The sequence below is a fragment of the Leptidea sinapis genome, chromosome 32, assembly GCF_905404315.1.
Source record: "Leptidea sinapis chromosome 32, ilLepSina1.1, whole genome shotgun sequence".
Classification (NCBI taxonomy): Eukaryota; Metazoa; Arthropoda; class Insecta; order Lepidoptera; family Pieridae; genus Leptidea; species Leptidea sinapis.
The window spans coordinates 5,115,003-5,134,040 of record NC_066296.1 but is presented as its reverse complement, the minus strand read 5'-3'; the positions used below and the strand labels follow the sequence as shown (position 1 = coordinate 5,134,040).

Genomic DNA, 19,038 nt, shown 5'->3' with positions numbered 1-19,038 from the left:
AAATATATCAAATATTAACCAATAATGAGTTGAATGTACAACAAATTAAGGTGTCCCAACATGCACCAGAACCAGAAAGGGTATAACATCCTTTCAATGGTACGTTATTTGGGTCATATGCAATAGTATGGTGATGTTTAAGTTTTAATAAATAAATAAAAAAAAAAGAAAAAGACTTCCCTACGAAATAAAAATATCATTTTTCAATTTCTTTTCTTAGACAACCCTAAATTTAAAGAGACTGCCAGTTTTAGGCGGGGCCTTTGTTTATAAACAGAATGAGGTCACCTACCTATGGACTTAAACATAAACAATAATCTATGATTAAGGAGTATGCACACTACATGAAATGTGGCTTGTGTCTATGTTATTATACATTCATTTTTTACTTCCTGTTATTGAAACAAATAAACAAAATAAGAAATTACATAACATTACACAGTTTCACGTCTGTATTCCTGAAGGATTAGAGGTGTATTTTTTCCACCCACGTTTCACTATGTTTAATTCCCACGTAATAGGGGGCGAGCATCTACATTTCTGAACTATGGGCTGCTAGTGAGAAATTTCCTACGAAAAACTCAATAACTGCCCCATTCCATACCCAGGCCGGGTACAAAACCGGTCCGGGAATGGAGTACATATTATTAATACGAGGATGGTCAAAGATATCCATATTTGACAAAAAAATTCCGTGAAGAACAATTTCTTAATAGGAGTCTATTAGAATTATCTTTATTGGATAAAACATTTTTGAATTAAAATGTCAAGACTCATTTTCCCAGTAATAAGAACAGCTACAGCGCCATTCAGACCAAACCATAATAATGCTTACACATTTTTGCTTCACGGCAGAAAAACGTGCCGTTGTGGTACCCATAATCTACAATTACAAATTTGGAATTATTTTCAATGTAACTTGAAGAAAACTTCAAATAATTCTACATTGAAGTATGTGTATATGCCTTTAGAATAGACATTTACACACACACAAAGCAGTAAATATCGTGTTTCAAAGCACAATTCAAAGAGTATTAACGCAGACAGGCCGATCTTTTCAACTTAACATATTTAAAAAAACACAGTTACAATTACACTAGTTGTTATCTTTTAAACGTGTTTTATTTAAATTTGTAACACTCGCGGAAATCAGAGTAAATACTTACATAATATAGTTTCATAATAAGATTAGAATTAAAAAAATCTTTATTGGAGACCAAACCATAATAATGCTTACACATTTTTGCTTCACGGCAGAAAAACGTGCCGTTGTGGTACCCATAATCTACAATTACAAAATTGGAATTATTTTCAATGTAACTTGAAGAAAACTTCAAATAATTCTACATTGAAGTATGTGTATATGCCTTTAGAATAGACATTTACACACACACAAAGCAGTAAATATCGTGTTTCAAAGCACAATTCAAAGAGTATTAACGCAGACAGGCCGATCTTTTCAACATAACGTATTTAAAAAACCACAGTTACAATTACACTAGTTTTTATCTTTTAAACGTGTTTTATTTAAATTTGTAACACTCGCGGAAATCAGAGTAAATACTTACATAATATAGTTTCATAATAAGATTAGAATTAAAAAAATCTTTATTGGGTAATACATAACTACAGTAAATACAAATTTAGAAGTATTTTCAATGTCAGCTAAAGCAAATGCACATACAAAATAACTTTGTCTTCATGGCAAAATGAGAACACAAATTGCTTCACAGCTGCAATGAATCGTAGGCATTTTACTATTATCTGATATTATGTCACATCTACGTTTTTCATCTGTTTAAGGTCAAAGAGAGTTCAAAAAAACAGCTGATTAGGGTTGAGGGAATCATAGTTTTTGCGAAAACTAAGCACTTTAAATATTGTATTAAATTATAATGCTAATTCATTTCTGACTTCACATAGTCATTAGAGTTGACCTAAGGAATGTCTGGTTCAAAGCATAGTATACCCATTTAGTTTCACCTTGTATACAAGACTATAATAGCTCAGATGGGACGTTGGGTGATCCGGAAAGCAGAAAACCCCGGTTTGAATCCAGATGTTCTATTAGTTTTTTTTGTTCAAGATTTGTACCTTCTTAAAAATCCGAGCAAGGCTCGTTCGTCCAGATATAATAAAGTCCGGATATTAAGAATCTTCATCACGGAGTGTATATTTACACGCTTTCTGTAATAGAGACCTTAATTTTATGTACAATGAACAACCTATAGTGCGGAAAATTACATTTAATAACCTGACATAGTAGTGGCTAATAGTGGAAGAAAAATATAATAAATGTCTATATGTATTTATGTTTTAGCAACGCCAATACAATAATCACTAACTACATTAAATATTATTATAAATAAATATTACATACCTATCAATAAATTTCAAATGTGTTTACATAAGAAGTAACACCAAGATATAAAATACTTTTACATTTATTTAAACAAAACAGATCTTATAACTATATTTACAATACCATAGTATTGTAAATATATTAATCATAATTAAGTACATTAAAATTATATAAATAAAAATTTTTGCAAAAAAAACTGACACTATTCCAAAACAATAGATATAATATGCACTAAAAAGTATAAAAATAATTGCCTATTTTTATACAATATAATTCTAGTTAAATGTCAAGACTCATTTTCCCAGTAATAAGAACAGCTACAGCGCCATTCATACCAAACCATAATAATGCTTACACATTTTTGCTTCACGGCAGAAAAACGTGCCGTTGTGGTACCCATAATCTACAATTACAAATTTGGAATTATTTTCAATGTAACTTGAAGAAAACTTCAAATAATTCTACATTGAAGTATGTGTATATGCCTTTAGAATAGACATTTACACACACACAAAGCAGTAATGCTATACGTATGTATAGCAAATTTAAGACGTCTATGATTTTTTTCATGGATGCCATTGTCAGTTCTTGACCAAATTACAATGGGACCACACGGGAAGCACCAGCTTTCAAATAAAAAAAGAATTATCAAAATCGGTTCACCCAGTCGAAAGTTTTGTGCAAACAAACATAAAAAAAATACCGACCAATTGAGAAACTCCTCCTTTTTTGAAGTCGGTTAAAAATTACTTGATATAATTAGCTTCTATAAAATAAAGTGAGAACTAATTAAAAATGAACAAAACTTTTTTCTTACTAATGGTAGAACTAATATAATATATCAAAGAGGTAAGAAGACTTTATTTTGAAACAGAGGAAGAAGCTTCACACAAAATAACAAAAGAAGTATAGTTTGAAATAGTATGAAAAACAAAAAAAAAACAAGATAACAAGACACAGGATCAAAATTCGTTGCTCAATCAAGCAATAAAATACTCACGAAAAATTTATAAGCAAAACAACAAAATAGCAAAAGGAGTTGATTCTGAAATAGTAAGATTAACAAAAAAAAACAACAACAAACAAACATGTATTACACAGGACAAAAGAATAAGCGACAAAATACTCACAAAAAATTTACAAGAAAAACAGGGGCGCTACTAAAAAATTATAAAGATTTGAGCGTATAATTAAAATGGCTGCCAAATATTCTTGAATGTGAAGTTGAATTTTGAACAGAAGTTACACGCGAACAATAGTCAAATTCCACAATCTTACTACTACACAAAATGAGGAACAGATAATTACCCTTTGCACAAGATGCCTGCTCGATTATGGGTACCACAACGGCTAGCTACCGTAGCTAATGAAATTACTGAGCAAATGACACTTAACGTCTTATGTCTCAAGGTGACGAGCGCAGTTATAGCGCCGTTCAGAATTTTTGAGTTTTGCAAGAATCCTGAGTGGCACTGCATTGTTATGTGCAAGGCGTATCAAATACCATCAGCTGAACATCCTGGTCGTCTCGTCCCTTAATGTCATAAAAAAGCTTGTATGTTTTTATTTATTGAAGTCACCAATAAATAAAAAAGAATTCTATTCAATATGTCAACCAAATTTATTTTAATATATCTGGCATAAAATCTATGGATTTACGTATTATTTACATGGAAAATTTATTTACTGCTGTCTCCAGAGATTCTTAACCCACAAAATGTCGGCATGTTGTTAAGTGCGGGCCATGTGTGTAAAACTGATCAAAATTTGCAATGCAACGGGTTGAAATTTGAACTAGACGAGAGGCTCTCTCCAACCAAGCTTGGGTATGCAGTGAAAAATCGAACAGGAAATTTTAAGGTAGAACTTCGAAAAGCGTATTGCTAAGAGGTTCTACAACACGATCTAAGACAGGTATGGGATTGTATGGTAAAGGGGCTCCTGTTTCCGCAAATAAGCCACTAGTATGGGTCCATTTTGCGTGCAGTATTGGCCAGTTACTCCAACCAGCCTAGCTCCTTCTAGAAGTTCAGAACATTCCTGGGGTGTTCGCAAACTTCCTGGAGCGACCTCGTATTGGTTAAGGTTATTGGCCACCCCCGCACATTCCAGGATTACGTGAGTGACCGTTTCGTCCTCGGCTAGACAGCCTCTGCACTGTCGTTACGGCGATTGTGAAAAGGTTCTTGTTTAGTGATGTGTGACCCGTTAGGGTGCCCACCATTATACGGATGTCATGTCTGTTGAGGCTGATAAGTTCTACGTGTCAGTTTGGGCGACAGTGCAGGTATCGCTTCTATCGACTGTCTACAGCTTGAGACATTCATCCATCGGGTGTTGTGTAGGTTGATCTAAGACAGTCTAAGTAAAGTATTTACTTGAAGTTTTCGCTCCTTTTCACATGTACATCTACTCTAAGCACTCCCGTGATATATGCGGTAGAAGATGCGACATAATTATGAAGAAAACAATTTTAATTGCCTATCTACATAATAAAAATAATATTTTCTAGATTACAATAAGATTCACATGTTACCTGTTATGCATAAGAAAACAATGCCTACCATTTTATAATTTAATACACCTGATAAAACAAATAATTTCAAAGATATAACACCTAATCAACAATTAAATCATTCAACAATTACATCTGATAATATGGTATCGTATCGCACGCTTTCGGGAATTCTTAAGTATTTGGGGAGTAAAAGTACTCTGTGTCATTTACTGTACAGGGATACATACCTTGTTAGGGGACAACGTATGTTTTCATGAGTTTCGATTGAGTCGTTAAGGCTTGACAGATTAACAGTAAAACAAACGCACACTTTCATTTATATTGTTAATAGGATTAACAATAATCAACATTGATAATCACTCTGCTGCAATAAAGATAATGTTCAAGAGGACCGAATAAATTCAATCAAATAACAAATTAAGTTCATAGTCGGCAGTCTGCCAAGTAGTCAAGATGGAGGACGGTAAGGAAGCCAAGGATACGGAGAGGAAGGGACCATTGGACCTTGATGATGTGCTGGTGAATGAGTTGGGACAGTTCGGTAGATTTCAGTTCAGATACATCTGTTTGGTTGCGATACCTATTGCTACCTCAGCGTTCTTCAGTGAATATATCTTCTCAGCAGCTGCTATTCCTCACAGGTATGTCTCTCTCCCAATTTTTAATCCTCATTAGCACTGAACTTGAAACTCCAAAAGAAAAGTAGTACCAAAGCAGTGGAGCCCAGTAAAACAAAAACAATTATGTGATACAATTTCTTATTATGCTACGATTTTGAACTGAAAACTTCATTAGCAGCGTTGAGAACCTATCTCTAAAATGTTAAATTCGTGTCATGACACGTGTCCTGATCGAAAATTCGTAAGACATTCGTCGAATTCGATTGACTGAAATGAAAGTTGATTTTTCTGAGAGATGTAAGAATGTAAAATAACTGTAATAGTTCTGAACTGTTAAGTATTTTATGTTATATAAATTGTAATTTTTGTGTACGATAGCGCAATAAATGAATATTGTATTTAGCCACATAAATGCTAGTACTTTAAAACTGATAAATAAAGTAATTCATGCGAAATTATTCCCTAACCATTCCAAAATATTTTAAAATTCTCAACATTAAATCAAATCAAAATAACTTTATTCATGTAGGTCACGGAAATGACACTTATGAATGTCAAAAAAAAATATTTTTTCTTATTCGCTACCGCTACGTAAAGGGTTGAGCTAATGAGAAGTCACAAGAAACGCAATGCCACTCGAATTAATGTTCAAGTTTTTACTTCTGCCGGTACTCCCAGAGTGCAACCCATTTTTTTTCATTTGATACTTTGTCTGTATAAAGGCATAAAAGGCATTTATTTCTCATAATTGATTCCTTTAGAATTCTTTTTGATGTCAATATATCATGATATTGATGAGAATTGGTGTGTAGAATGATTAAATAATAACCAGGTGAATAGGAAGGTATTAATTATATTTACATTCTGGTTGGGGCTTTGTCGGAGTTTTTCTTAAAGTCAATTATTAAGGTAGGTTTATATTATATATTTTCATTTTCGCATAATCGCGAACTTTCGAGAAGTCTAAAAATTTCGAAATGTAATGTACGAGAAGTCTGAAAAATTTCGAAATATAATTAATGTACCTAAGTACTTACCTATTTATTTAAAATTCAAGATTGGGTGTGAAGTTAAATCGTGAAAACATAACAAATAAATTCAGAACAAAACTCTTGTAGGATCAAATATTTCGGGTTGTCTTTTGCACTTTTATAGCTTTTAAATTTAAAAAGAAAAGAAAACTTGACATTCGTTAGTGTAATTTAGAATCAGTGTATATGAAAAAGTGTCCGTCAAAATGCATTAAATTAGCGTGGCGCTGCAGTAGCATCAGGGTAAATCTGAAAAGTAGCGCCACATTTAAAATAATACTAATCAGTCTAGCTACACGTTTTCTCATAATAACTCTTCAAGGTTATTACTTTATTATTTTGTACAACAAAAATTGAAGAAATTTTCACTATTTAACTACTTTAGTCGACAATAATATTAAATATTTTAACTCGGCGTACTTCACTTCGTTTACAATTGCTACATTCACCATACTTCATACCATACCCTGTGCCTACACCAGCGCCATTGTGGAAGCATTTTGAACTATTATTTACAGTATAAACTGGATACTTTTTCAACTCCCTTAAGAGATGATACTCCTTGCCTGTAACCTCCAACATGAATAAAGCAATTTCGCATGAATTGATTTGTACGTTTAGTTATTCTATGCTCGACAATAAAACTAAAACAGTGCCCGCTTTTTATAATTAATCATAAGAAATATAATCCAATGTTTTAGATTTTAAAATTAGAAATTGGTGTATTTAGTGAGATCATGTTATTCGTAAATGATGGACTTTTTTATAAGACGTATATTTTGAATTCTGTGATTCTTCCGTTGTTCCAGTATTCAGCTGAGAAGTTTCGCTTAATTGTCCATCTTTTAACAAAAAAAGATATATCTGCTAAAGATAGTGATTAAATTTTGAAAATATTTAAATAATTAGATTATTTTAATCCATGTCACGTACTTTTAAAATTACTACCAGTTTCTAAAAACCAGTTCAAAATGTTTACGTAAACGCGTATAATTATTACTATTATTTTTACATAAAATATTATTTTTTTCACCTCACCACCTCAGGATGTATCTCATAGGGGTAAACCCCATAAGCATTATATTGTAATATGTACATGTGTAGTTTGGGAAATAATAAAGAGAAGGTGAATCGGGGGTGGGGTATCGATGTTCTAGAACATTCTATGAGAAATGATATAAATATAGGGCTATGACGCTAGGCAATTCTTGGAGTGGAAACCGTACTGCTATATTAACTCGTGCTCGTTGTCAACCTTGCCCTCTGAGTCGCTTTATTTTTAAAGCTACCCTCAGAAAGCGCCGCGCCATCATCCGTAGTGCGAGGAGGCCGTCACCAGTTCCAATCTCCGGCTACGTAGCTGCCCTCCAGGTTCAGTACCTACTACCCGGCCTCCCACTTTATAATTTATTTATTTAATCCGACGATTCGTGACCTTTTCAGGAGCATGTCTTCATGGGCACTCACTACTAACTTTTGCGCAAATATCTTAATACCTACATAAAATAGTACAGATTATCAAATAAAATACGATTCAAAATGCCCAATCAGTTATTCATTCATATCTAATAATTACTGACTAAATGTCTTTAATTTTAATCCAAGTATGACAACAAAGTAAATCTGACTACAGGTGTCGTATCGAAGAATGCGGCGAGTTCAGCAAGAGCGTGACCTTCGAGCCAAGTTGGATCCTCAACGCGATCCCCTCAACAGATTCGGGGTTCGCAAGCTGCCAGCGCTACGCGGCGCGTGCCGCGGCAGGCAACGGAACTCTAGACACGTGCCCGGCTTATCTGTTTGATACCTCGACCACTATCGACTGCGACGGTTTCGTTTATGGCAGAGATAACTCAATAGTGTATGACGTAAGTAGAAATATTGTAATTATTGTGACGGGTACTCACGATATATATTTAAGTAGATAAAGCTGTTTAACCTGATTCCTGCAGCTGAATTCTACCTTCGCACGAAACGCCACAAGTTAGGATATCATCCCCACCATCTGGATGTGTGGCGGTCCTCCACAGTGCGGTTTTCAAGGAGCTTTCTTCCTCGTACTACAAAGCTGTGGAATGAGCTTCCTTGTGCGGTGTTTCCGGGACGATACGACATGGGTACCTTCAAAAAAAGCGCGTACACCTTCCTTAAAGGCCGGCAACGCTCTTGTGATTCCTCTGGTGTTGCAAGAGAATGTGGGCGGCGGTGATCACTTAACACCAGGTGACCAGTACGCTCGTTTGTCCTCCTATTACATAAAAAAAAAAGTTTGAGCAAAGTCTTTGATTAAGCTCTATAGATCTCAGCCTAAGTTTTATTGTTTTCTTGAGCACGTTCTTATACAGTGCGCGAAAAACTTCTATTCGCATATTCTTAGAAATTCGATTGTTATTGGAGAGGTACAATATCATAATATTACGACCAATATAGCCGAATGGTTAGTGACCCTGACTACTAAGCTAGAGGTCCCGGGTTCGAATCCCAGTAGGTGCATTCATTTATACTATGGTGAATATGGATGATTGTTACCGATTCATGGATGTTTATTTGTATTTAAGTAAGTATTAAATACATCGTTGTCTTGTACCCATAATATAGGCTATGCCTAGTTTGGGGAAAGATAATTTGAGTAAGTGTGTCAATATTATATTATTATACACAAATAAAATTTGAAAACAACATTTTATAAACGATGCGGGATTCGAACCCATGTGTTCCGTGCCAGTGCTTTTCTTACTGAGCTAACCGTTCGAGTGACGTATCGTCATAAAATCTTGTGTGCCTTATTCAACTCTCAGGTTGTGGCTTCATCTACATGATCCACTTTACAATTGATAACCTGGTCAACCTCAATTATTTCAATTTAATTTGCATATTAGGAAATTGACTTGAAATGTCGCTCTTGCAAATCTAAAGAATTTGTTATGTTTTCAAAGCGATAATCCTCACTTCTGGGATTAATGCACAAATAGAATTTGAAAGCAAAACTTTATAAACGATGCGGGACTCAAACCCACGACCGTGAAGACACACCTATGCCACACTCGCTTCACATACAGCTTGACAAACACCGAAACTATGATCTAAATTACCAATCTTAGGAACAAAAAAGGACATATTATTTATACTGTGTTATAAGAAAACGCGAAGTAAAGTTATTCCAAATTTAAAAATTTTTGTCTGTGCCTTTGTCACTACAGAATTACATGACAGGGAGAAGTGATTTTAAACTTGCAGTAATTTTCCATTTGATTTGATTGATTTGACATTTCTTTATTATCATAATTTTTACAATTGTATGTTTCCACTGTACATTAAAACCTAGAAATACAGTAGCAACACGCTTTTAACAGATATCGCCTGTATTGCAAAGACATTTTAAAGTTAATTTAAAATTACAAATACTTAATTTATGATTACTTCATTATTCTAAATAATAGATAGGTAACTTTTATAATTATATGTATGCTTCAGTACCTGAGTAGCATTATATTTCCTACAATACAGGTAAATAATCCAAATTATACATTTGTCCATAAATAACAGCAAGAAAGAACGGCGAGAGGCCGTCTCGGTCGTTTTGAGTGAGAACTGAGAATCAGGTTTGTAAACAGATCAAATCAGTACGCAAGAGTGGACGATCCGTCGTTGTCTCTCACATGCCACCAATTATCACAATTATTAATAATACAGTGAGTGCTTATCTTATATCAACAAGTCGAGATAGACTTGTTGATATAAAACAGTGGGAACAGCTAGTATATGATATAATACATCGATATAACAGATCTTCATGAGCAAATTAATCTCTAATCCAAATTCAATTATCTTCGCCCACGAAAAAATAAACTTTTACTCGTCCCGCGTTTATTGGCATCTTTCAACGCGCTTTTAGACAAGAATGCTCAATGGGATCCATTCAAAGAATACCATATCTGCTTAATACTTTGCCAGAGGACATCCGACGGGAAATTGAATTATTATTAATTGTTCTAGAAACATTTGTAAAATAAGTTTTAAGATTTATTGTACGAGTATGAGACTCGCTCCATCCTGTAGACAATCTGTGTGAACAGTTTTACAGGACTTTGTATTATTTTAAGAAGAAAATGGTGGGTGGACTTTCCTAATTAGTGTTTCGTCTAATTAGTGTAAGTGGCACTGCCTTGCTAATTGGACAATAAATAAATTAATAATCCTTTTTCTTTATGAAAATAAGGGACGAGACGAACAGGACATGCAGCTGTTGGTAATTGATATGCCTTGCCCATAACAATGCAGTTCCGCTCAGTATTACTAAAAAACCAAAAAATTCTGAGCGGTACTACAACTGGGCTCGTCACCTTGAGACATAAGTTGTCAATTCTCATGTCCAGTAATTTCAATAGCTACGGCGCCCTTCTGACCGAAACACAGTAATGCTTACACATTACTGCTTCACGGCAGAAATAGGCGCCGTTGTGGTACCCATAATCTAGCCGGCTTCCGGTGCATAGGAGTCTCCCACTGGTAAAAATATCCTTGTTTGTATAGACCAAGACTGTTTCACGCCTTTTAATAAAGTGTTTCTTTATTTCAGTTCGACCTAGGGTGTCAGGAATGGCTCCGGGCACTCCCCGGGACTCTCAACAGCGTCGGCACGCTCCTGGTCCTGCCCATAACCGGGTACATCTCTGATCGCTTCGGGCGTCGTGTTGCTCTGTTAATCAACGTGTTCAATATGTCACTCATCGGTCTCCTCAAAGCCTTCAGCGTTAACTACTACATGTACATGACGCTGCAGATTCTACATACAACACTTGGAGCCGGCATATTTAGTTCAGCCTACATCTTTGGTAATTTATCATGTTTACTACACACCATCTTCTATACAGGGTGTCCCAAAGTTATGGGACATGAAGGGAAAGTACCTTAAATATTTTACTGAAAGAAGACTTTATGTTATTCTTAAAAGTAAGTAATTCTGCATTCAAAGATTTTCTAAAAAATACCTGCCTCGTCTGGGAATCGAACCGACTTAAATGTAAAAAAAACACCCCTACTCTTATGATATGTGGATATGAGAAAGTAGTCAGTTAAGTGGGTATTTTTTTGTAAATTAATTAATTAAATGCTCAAAATGTGATCTGTCTTAAGCAAATCGCCAATCTTTTAATGAGTCCGTTGCCTTTTGATTTTATTATCATTTTATGGTAAACACTCGATATGATATGGCACAATTCTGTTTGTAACTCGCCCACATTCTCGTATCGCTTTTAAACTAAAAAAACTATGCTCTAAAGTATTTTAATTATGAAGTGGGTACTTATGAACGAATAGTAGTTCGAACGTCGTAGTCGGCACTAAATAACTTTCTTGAAATTTGACTCAAACATTTTACGTTACTCCTTGCTTTTAAAATACTATGTTACTTAAGAAGAGTTATTAGTTTTTAGCCATTAATTTACAAAAAAATACCCACTTAACTGACTACTTTCTCATATCCACATATCATAAGAGTAGGGGTGTTTTTTTTACATTTAAGTCGTTTCGAGTCCCAGACGAAGAAAATTTAGAAAATCTTTGAATGCAGAATTACTAACTTTTAATAATAACATAAAGTCTTCTTTCAGTAAAATACCCTATCTTCGATATTTAAGGTACTTTCTATTCATGTCCCATAACTTTGGGACACCTTGTATATATAATGAAAATGGTATTTGAGGCTCTTTGACGCCTAATCCACTGATCATGTCGACATGAAACTACCACCATTCGAAGCAAAATTTATCCTAGATGGTTTATGACTACTTATTTTTTTTATTGCATAATTTATTTACTTTTAAAATTCGCCCAGGAAAATATACTTTAGTCAAAACTGCTTATATTCATTAGACGAATATTTTCTATTAAAAATATTTACAATTTTTTTAAGATGACTTAGAAATGTATTTTGTATTTGCATGGCATAAATGTAGCAAACATGTACTTTATAATATTTATGTAGTTAACGTTAATCCAATATGTTTATGTAAATAAAAACTTTGACTTTGAAAGTTTTAATAACCGTAAACGATGATTTCTTAAAACAGTACATAAAATACTAAAGGAATGTATAAATTAAAAGTAAATTGTACTGCACACACACACACTCACACACAGGCGAGTACGCACACACAAACACACTCGCACAAATACCACCTTAATAGTATTATTATAGCCTAATTTAAATTTTGTGGAGTTTGTGATGAAATAAATAAATATTTATTCGGAGTTTCCCTGCGAGATCGAATCGGAAATGAGGAGATCCGTAGGAGAACCAAAGTTACCGACATAGTCCAAATTACTCGAAACTGAAATGACAGTGGACACATAGTTCGACGGACAGATGGCCGTTGGGGCAGTAAAGTCCTCGAATGTCGACCACGTACCGGAAGACGCCGCGCAGTGTTGGTAGGTCAAGATCGCCGGAATACGTTGGATGAGGGCAGCGCAGGACCGATCGTCGAAATCTTTGGGGGAGGCCTTTGTCGAGCAGTGGACGTCTTCCGGCTGATGATGATGATACTATTGGTTCATTATGTAAGCTTTGTTAGATCTCTCTATTTGAATGTATCTTTTTATTCGAGCATATTTTCGTAGAGAAACAAAAATACATTAATAAAACCGAAATAGTACGTGATCAAGTACAAGATGTCAACTCTGCTGGCGCACCCCAGTATCAGCTCGAACCATTTGACCGAGTGCAATACAAACCTGCTGAAAATATCGGAAATCCAGTGTTCTGTGGATGGCGAGATCACTTGATGCTTCATTGCGTCTCTCCTACCGCATTTATCACGGGGAGTGTTCCGAAGTTCTGTTTGACCTAATTCCTGAAATCAAATTCCACCTCTCAATATTATGGAAAGCGATGCAACAAAAGTACTCAAATGTCAAATAGTCAATGTCTTATACGTGTAAGGAAAAAAAAAATGTAAATTATTATAAAAATACAAGAGTTGTTTAGTACAGTATATATGCATCAATTCACACATACTGTGAGTAAATAAAGGTATTATATGCGAGCATTTTATTACAGACTAGCTGACCCGGCAAAGTTTGTTTTGTCATATAAATTATTTTTAGAGTTAGACCGCTTCTTAGACATTGCAACATTACTTTATTTTTTTTTAAATAAAATTTTTTCTTACATAAACGTAGCCTAAGTTACACCTACCTATTACATCAGCTACTTGCCAATAAAAGTCCCGTCAAAATCGGTCCAGCCATTTCACCACATCGCTTGACACGCCACAAATAAGAATATCATTCGCGGCGCTTTTTTTCACATACAATCAAGCTGTGGAATGCGCTTCCTTGTGCGGTGTTTCCAAGGCGATACGACATGGGTACCTTCAAAAAAAATCTCGTACACTTTTCTAAAGGGCATGCAACGCTCCTGTGATTCCTTCTGTATTGCAAGAGAATCTGGGCGGTGGTGATCATCAGGTGACCGACGCTTTGTCCTCTCTTCTATAAAAAAAATTGTTTCATAGTTTCATAAACTGATGATGGTATTAATAATAAAATCCGGACGACCGAGCCTTGCTCGGATTTTTAAGAATGTACAAAACTTGAAAAAAAAATCTAATAGGACATCTGGATTCGAACCGGGGTCTTCTTCTTCCCGGATCGCCCAATGTCCTATCTGAGCTATTATAGTCTTATATGTAGTGGCGAAATTTACCTTTGTATTCTAATGTTACTGTAGCTGTTTCCAATTAAAACAGGGATAAAACTACATTTTTTAAATTGAAGCCTAGCTAGATCAATTTATCGCCCCCGAAATCCCCCGTATACTAAATTTTATGAAAATCGTAGGAGCCGTTTCCGAGATTCAGATTTTATATATATATATAATATACAAGATTTGCTCGTTTAAAGATATAAGATAAATGATTTTTTCTCTATAAATGTGTCTATTATTTCTTTAATAAGAAAGTAGCAGTGATTCACAATAAAAAAAACTCTTGCTTGTTTATTTGTTTCTTTTTAATTATATTAATTTTTAACTGTATTATATTTTCAGCTGCTGAAGTGGTCGGCCCCAAGTACCGCGTTGTGACTAGTGCGATCTCCTCATCCATGTTCGCAGTAGGTCAAGTAATCCTTGGAGCCGTCGCCTGGGGGGTGCAACCCTGGAGATACTTCATCATGACTCTGTTCATACCGTGCTTCTTAATGATATCCTACTACTGGATCCTATCAGAGAGTATCAGGTGGCTTCTATCGAAACAAAAGTTCGATGAAGCACGGGCACTCCTAGAGAAAATAGCTAGAGTTAACAGAAAAGTTATAAGTGAGAAAAGTATGGAAGGGCTATTAACACCACCAACGGAAACTGAGCCAAAGGTAAAACTTGTATTTTATTTATATATCTATCGGCGCATCACACCTATTATAAAAACGAGAATAATTCAGTTTAACAATTTTAGTTGAAATTAGTTCATAAATCATCTATTGTGATGTGAAATTATTGTAAAAAAACATGAATTGAAAACACGTGCACGTGCACCGAGCCCTATAAATACGGCCTCACGGTCGGTAATAAAGGCATTCCCCCACCCGACGACCTGGGCATATTCATGCCCAGCGCCTGAATCCTGATTCAGGGGGCAAATTAGCCCCGAAAATCATGCCCCACGCGCCCTTCGGGCGCGCATGAGATGACATCACGTGTGTAATAAAGGCAGTCCTGCTCGGGCTGTCGTATGGTACGGATCTATCTAGGACGACGTAACGCTGCCCGTGGAATATACGAAGGTGATCAAACACTCGAGTAGTTTCCTTTCGATGATTCCAATTAGGAGTGATCACCAGCAAATCACCAATTGTGACGTCAACAGTAGTGACGTCACACCTTTTAAAAACAATACAGGTTCTATCCTCGTCATATCTTAAGTGTATAAGAAAATACACGTCACTACCTAATGATAAACGAAATTACTACATCCCTATAATATTAATATATCAATAATACACTAATCAAACAAAGCCTTTTTTATGCCAACAATAAGGGACTATAAGAGAAATGCACTGCATTGAGTAATAATAATTAATATTAGTTATTGCTGTTCATTTCTCTTAAAGGTGTGCATATTAGAATTGTAAATAATGTTAAGTTTATATTTGTAAAGGTATTAATATGTATTCTGTTGAAGTGCCTAATAAATAAATTAAATTAAATTGAGAGACGAGACGAGCAGGACGTTCAACTGATGGTAATTGATACGCCCTGCCCATTACATTGCTGTGTCGCTCAAGATTCTAGAAAAACCCAAAAACTGAGCGGCACTACGGCGTAGCTAATGAAATTACTGGGCAAATTAGACTTAACATCTAATGTCTCAGGGTGACGAGCGCAATTATAGTACCATTTAAAATTTTTGGGTTTTAAAGAATCCTGAGCGGCACTGTAGGCATTATACCACGCCTTCATTTAACCCTCGATGTAATATAACGTACTGTGGGTATGCTTGAAGCTAGTTGAACATGACGTGATCTTGCAGTAACCGTCCAGTCCAATCACTCTGTTATCTTGAACAACGATTCGGCTCCTAACTACATCGTGGTAGATATCGGATAACTACAGAAATACAAGACTGTTTTATAAGGAACATTGCCAAAAAAAAAAACTACGCAACGTAAGCCAACGTAAGGTAACACCAGATGTTTATCAGCACTCATTGCTATACACTGCTAGTAGGAGACTTCACGAGGCTTCGTACATACTCGTTACCTATTGCGCGCCGTAGCTCTTCAGTGGTTGGTCACTTACAATGGTTGGAACATCGGTGGACTCGTGTCTTATTTTGGGTAAATCCAAGTTTGGTTTACACCCTGATACAAGCAGACTAAATGTGTGGCGTACTTTAGATTTAATGAATGGCTGCGCTATTCTTAGGAAGTTCAAATTCAATTCAAATTCAAAATATATTTATTTTCTCTCACAATAAAAACTTCGTGTACACATTTTGTTAAAATCTATATTTCAACATTGTTTTAATTGTGAGAGACCGGTAAATAAACCAAATGGCGCTCTGAGAGAGAAGAAGGGCGCAAGAAACTCTCCTAGCATTTTTTGCGCTCTTTTTAATCAAATATACAATATTGTATTGTCATTACTATTGCTATAATATCATAATCTAGCCCCAGGCTGTTGGATCACTTAGATATTCAGCTGTGGAGTAGTATGATTTACGACAGAGCCATTTTTTAATAAAACTTTTAAATTTATTTATAGATAATGCCTGAACAGTGGCTGGGACTTTATTATAAAAGTGTAAACATTTACTCTTAAAGGTATAATGTATCTTATGAAGCCTACTAGAATAGTTACAAGCAATCCCTTATTTCCAGTGTTATACTAATGAAAATCACTATTAAAAGCAAAAAGGTGACGATTTTTGTCAACGTATATTAAATCTTTAAATTGTTCTATGAGAGACATGTAAGAGAGACGTTAAGTGCATCTTAATCCCCGAATTGTAATAATATAATAATTATTGCTCTCCCATAAATCATAGATGAGTTTTTTCCAACTTCTTCTTTCTATCGAACTCTCCGACCAGTCTTTGGTGCTCCATTGATTATTTATTATGAATATTTTCAGGTGGAGAAACGCAATCCTGTTAAACTTATCCTCCGTTCTCCGACCATGCTACGGCGGGTCTGCACCACGCCAATCTGGTGGGTGACAACTACCTTTGTATACTACGGCCTGTCCATCAACTCCACGAGTCTCTCAGACACAATGTACCTGAACTTTATCCTGACCTGCGCCATTGAAATACCTGGCTACTTCACTGCTGTACTGGTTCTGGACAGAATCGGAAGAAAAGCTGTACTGTCTGCAGGATTCTTGTTTAGTGCAGCGTGTAATATAGCCTTTATTTTTATATCTGCAGGTGAGTTTGATTTTATTTATGAAATACTGAATTAACCAAAAGCGTTACATTTATAATACTGGTTGTAACCGGTATTCGTTACAATTCCAGATATAAATTAATAGAGAGTCGGTTTTTTTCTGCTAGCATGCATTTTACCACGTCATAGGGCAATTTGTCAAACGCATCATGTTGATTCTGTCGTGGAACGGTCAAAATAACTTGCCACTGTCTTAGGATAGCAGCGCGTCTAATGAGAGGATGGACAACTGCCAATGGAGTTGATCAAGCCATGAGGCTTCTAAGAAGCAGCTGTTAGCCTTTAATTTATATCCTCTTTTGATTTACGTCTAAATCACCCATTTGTTAAGATATGCATCAGGGCCAGAGAAGAAGGTGCGCAAAAAACTTAGCAGTCCCATTTTTATTTAAAAAAAATTTTAGTATAAAAAATTATGCATTTAATAGTTTTGGGGCGATCAGTCATCAATCCTCAGGCCCTGACTGCATTCAACTCGCGTGCGTGGATTGTTACAGATAGTTTGTTCAACAACAGCTCCTTTTTTGTCGTCTAGTAGTAGTTTGCAAGGATTATTGTACTTAGTTTTGTAGTACACCATATCTTGTAAAATTACTGGGCTATTAAACTTAACATCTTATGATCGTATGTTTTAAAGTTACCGCATTTCTGATACTGCTAAGAAGTTTATAAAGGGTGTTCAATTTTACCTACGTAGGGATCCGCACTCACTCATTAAAACACTATATTCACTTCGATAAAGGCCTACAACAACAATATAAAACAACTAATTGATACGGCAAAACGTTACATATCGTGTTAGCGCGAAGTAAACAACTACTAGCGCCATCTATCAATTTTTCTACAAACTTTATATGAGTAACATCGAAAATCGGCAAACGCAATTAGACAAGGGTTTTTCAAGAATCCTGAACGGCATTGCAGTACAGGGTGCATTATTTACCAATAACATAAGGTAACCTCATGCTCGCCTCGCCCCTTATTTTCAAAAAAAACAATTATAATTAAGACACATCACTATCGGATTCCTGAACATCTGTATTCAACTTGTGCGTTATCTGTGCGTAACACCAATCCATTGTGTTGCCAGAAAATGTCTAACTGAATTTTTTCAACAGATCTGACCGTGTTCCGGCTGATCGTCTACCTGGCGGGCAAGTTCGGCATATCGCTAGTGTTCACGTCATTGTATCTCTACACATCGGAACTCTACCCTACGGAGTTCCGTCACAGCCTGCTCGCCTTCTCCTCCATGATCGGTAGGATCGGTTCCATCACTGCGCCCCTGACACCTGTTCTCGTGAGTATCTTAACTACCCGCCATTTTAGGCTTCTGCCTAGTGTAATATCAGATTATGTTGAAGATTAGTTGTTAATAAGTTTTAAATTAATTAGTATAACTGTGTCTGTCATATGTTTGGAGGGTTTTTTGCCATAATCGCCACGCTTGGCAGGTGTGTGCTGCCCATCTTCCGTTGTGTTTACCCCTTAGTCGCCTCTTACGACACCCACGGAAGGAGATGAGGTGGTGCTATTCTGGTGCGACACCACCCGCACAAG

At 35.6% G+C, this 19,038-nt stretch overlaps 1 protein-coding gene across 1 annotated transcript in view; it reads left to right on the top strand.

The window, feature by feature from the left end:
• Positions 1-5,315: 5,315 nt before the first annotated feature.
• Positions 5,316-19,038, top strand: part of LOC126974429 (solute carrier family 22 member 7-like) — a 29,492-nt gene continuing 15,769 nt past the window's right edge. Inside the window, exons 1-6 of the mRNA XM_050821919.1 lie at positions 5,316-5,521; positions 8,165-8,399; positions 11,111-11,366; positions 14,582-14,904; positions 17,165-17,459; positions 18,597-18,778. Coding sequence (XP_050677876.1) covers positions 5,334-5,521; positions 8,165-8,399; positions 11,111-11,366; positions 14,582-14,904; positions 17,165-17,459; positions 18,597-18,778 — 1,479 coding nt within the window. The 5' untranslated portion in view covers positions 5,316-5,333. The remainder of the gene's footprint in view (positions 5,522-8,164; positions 8,400-11,110; positions 11,367-14,581; positions 14,905-17,164; positions 17,460-18,596; positions 18,779-19,038) is intronic.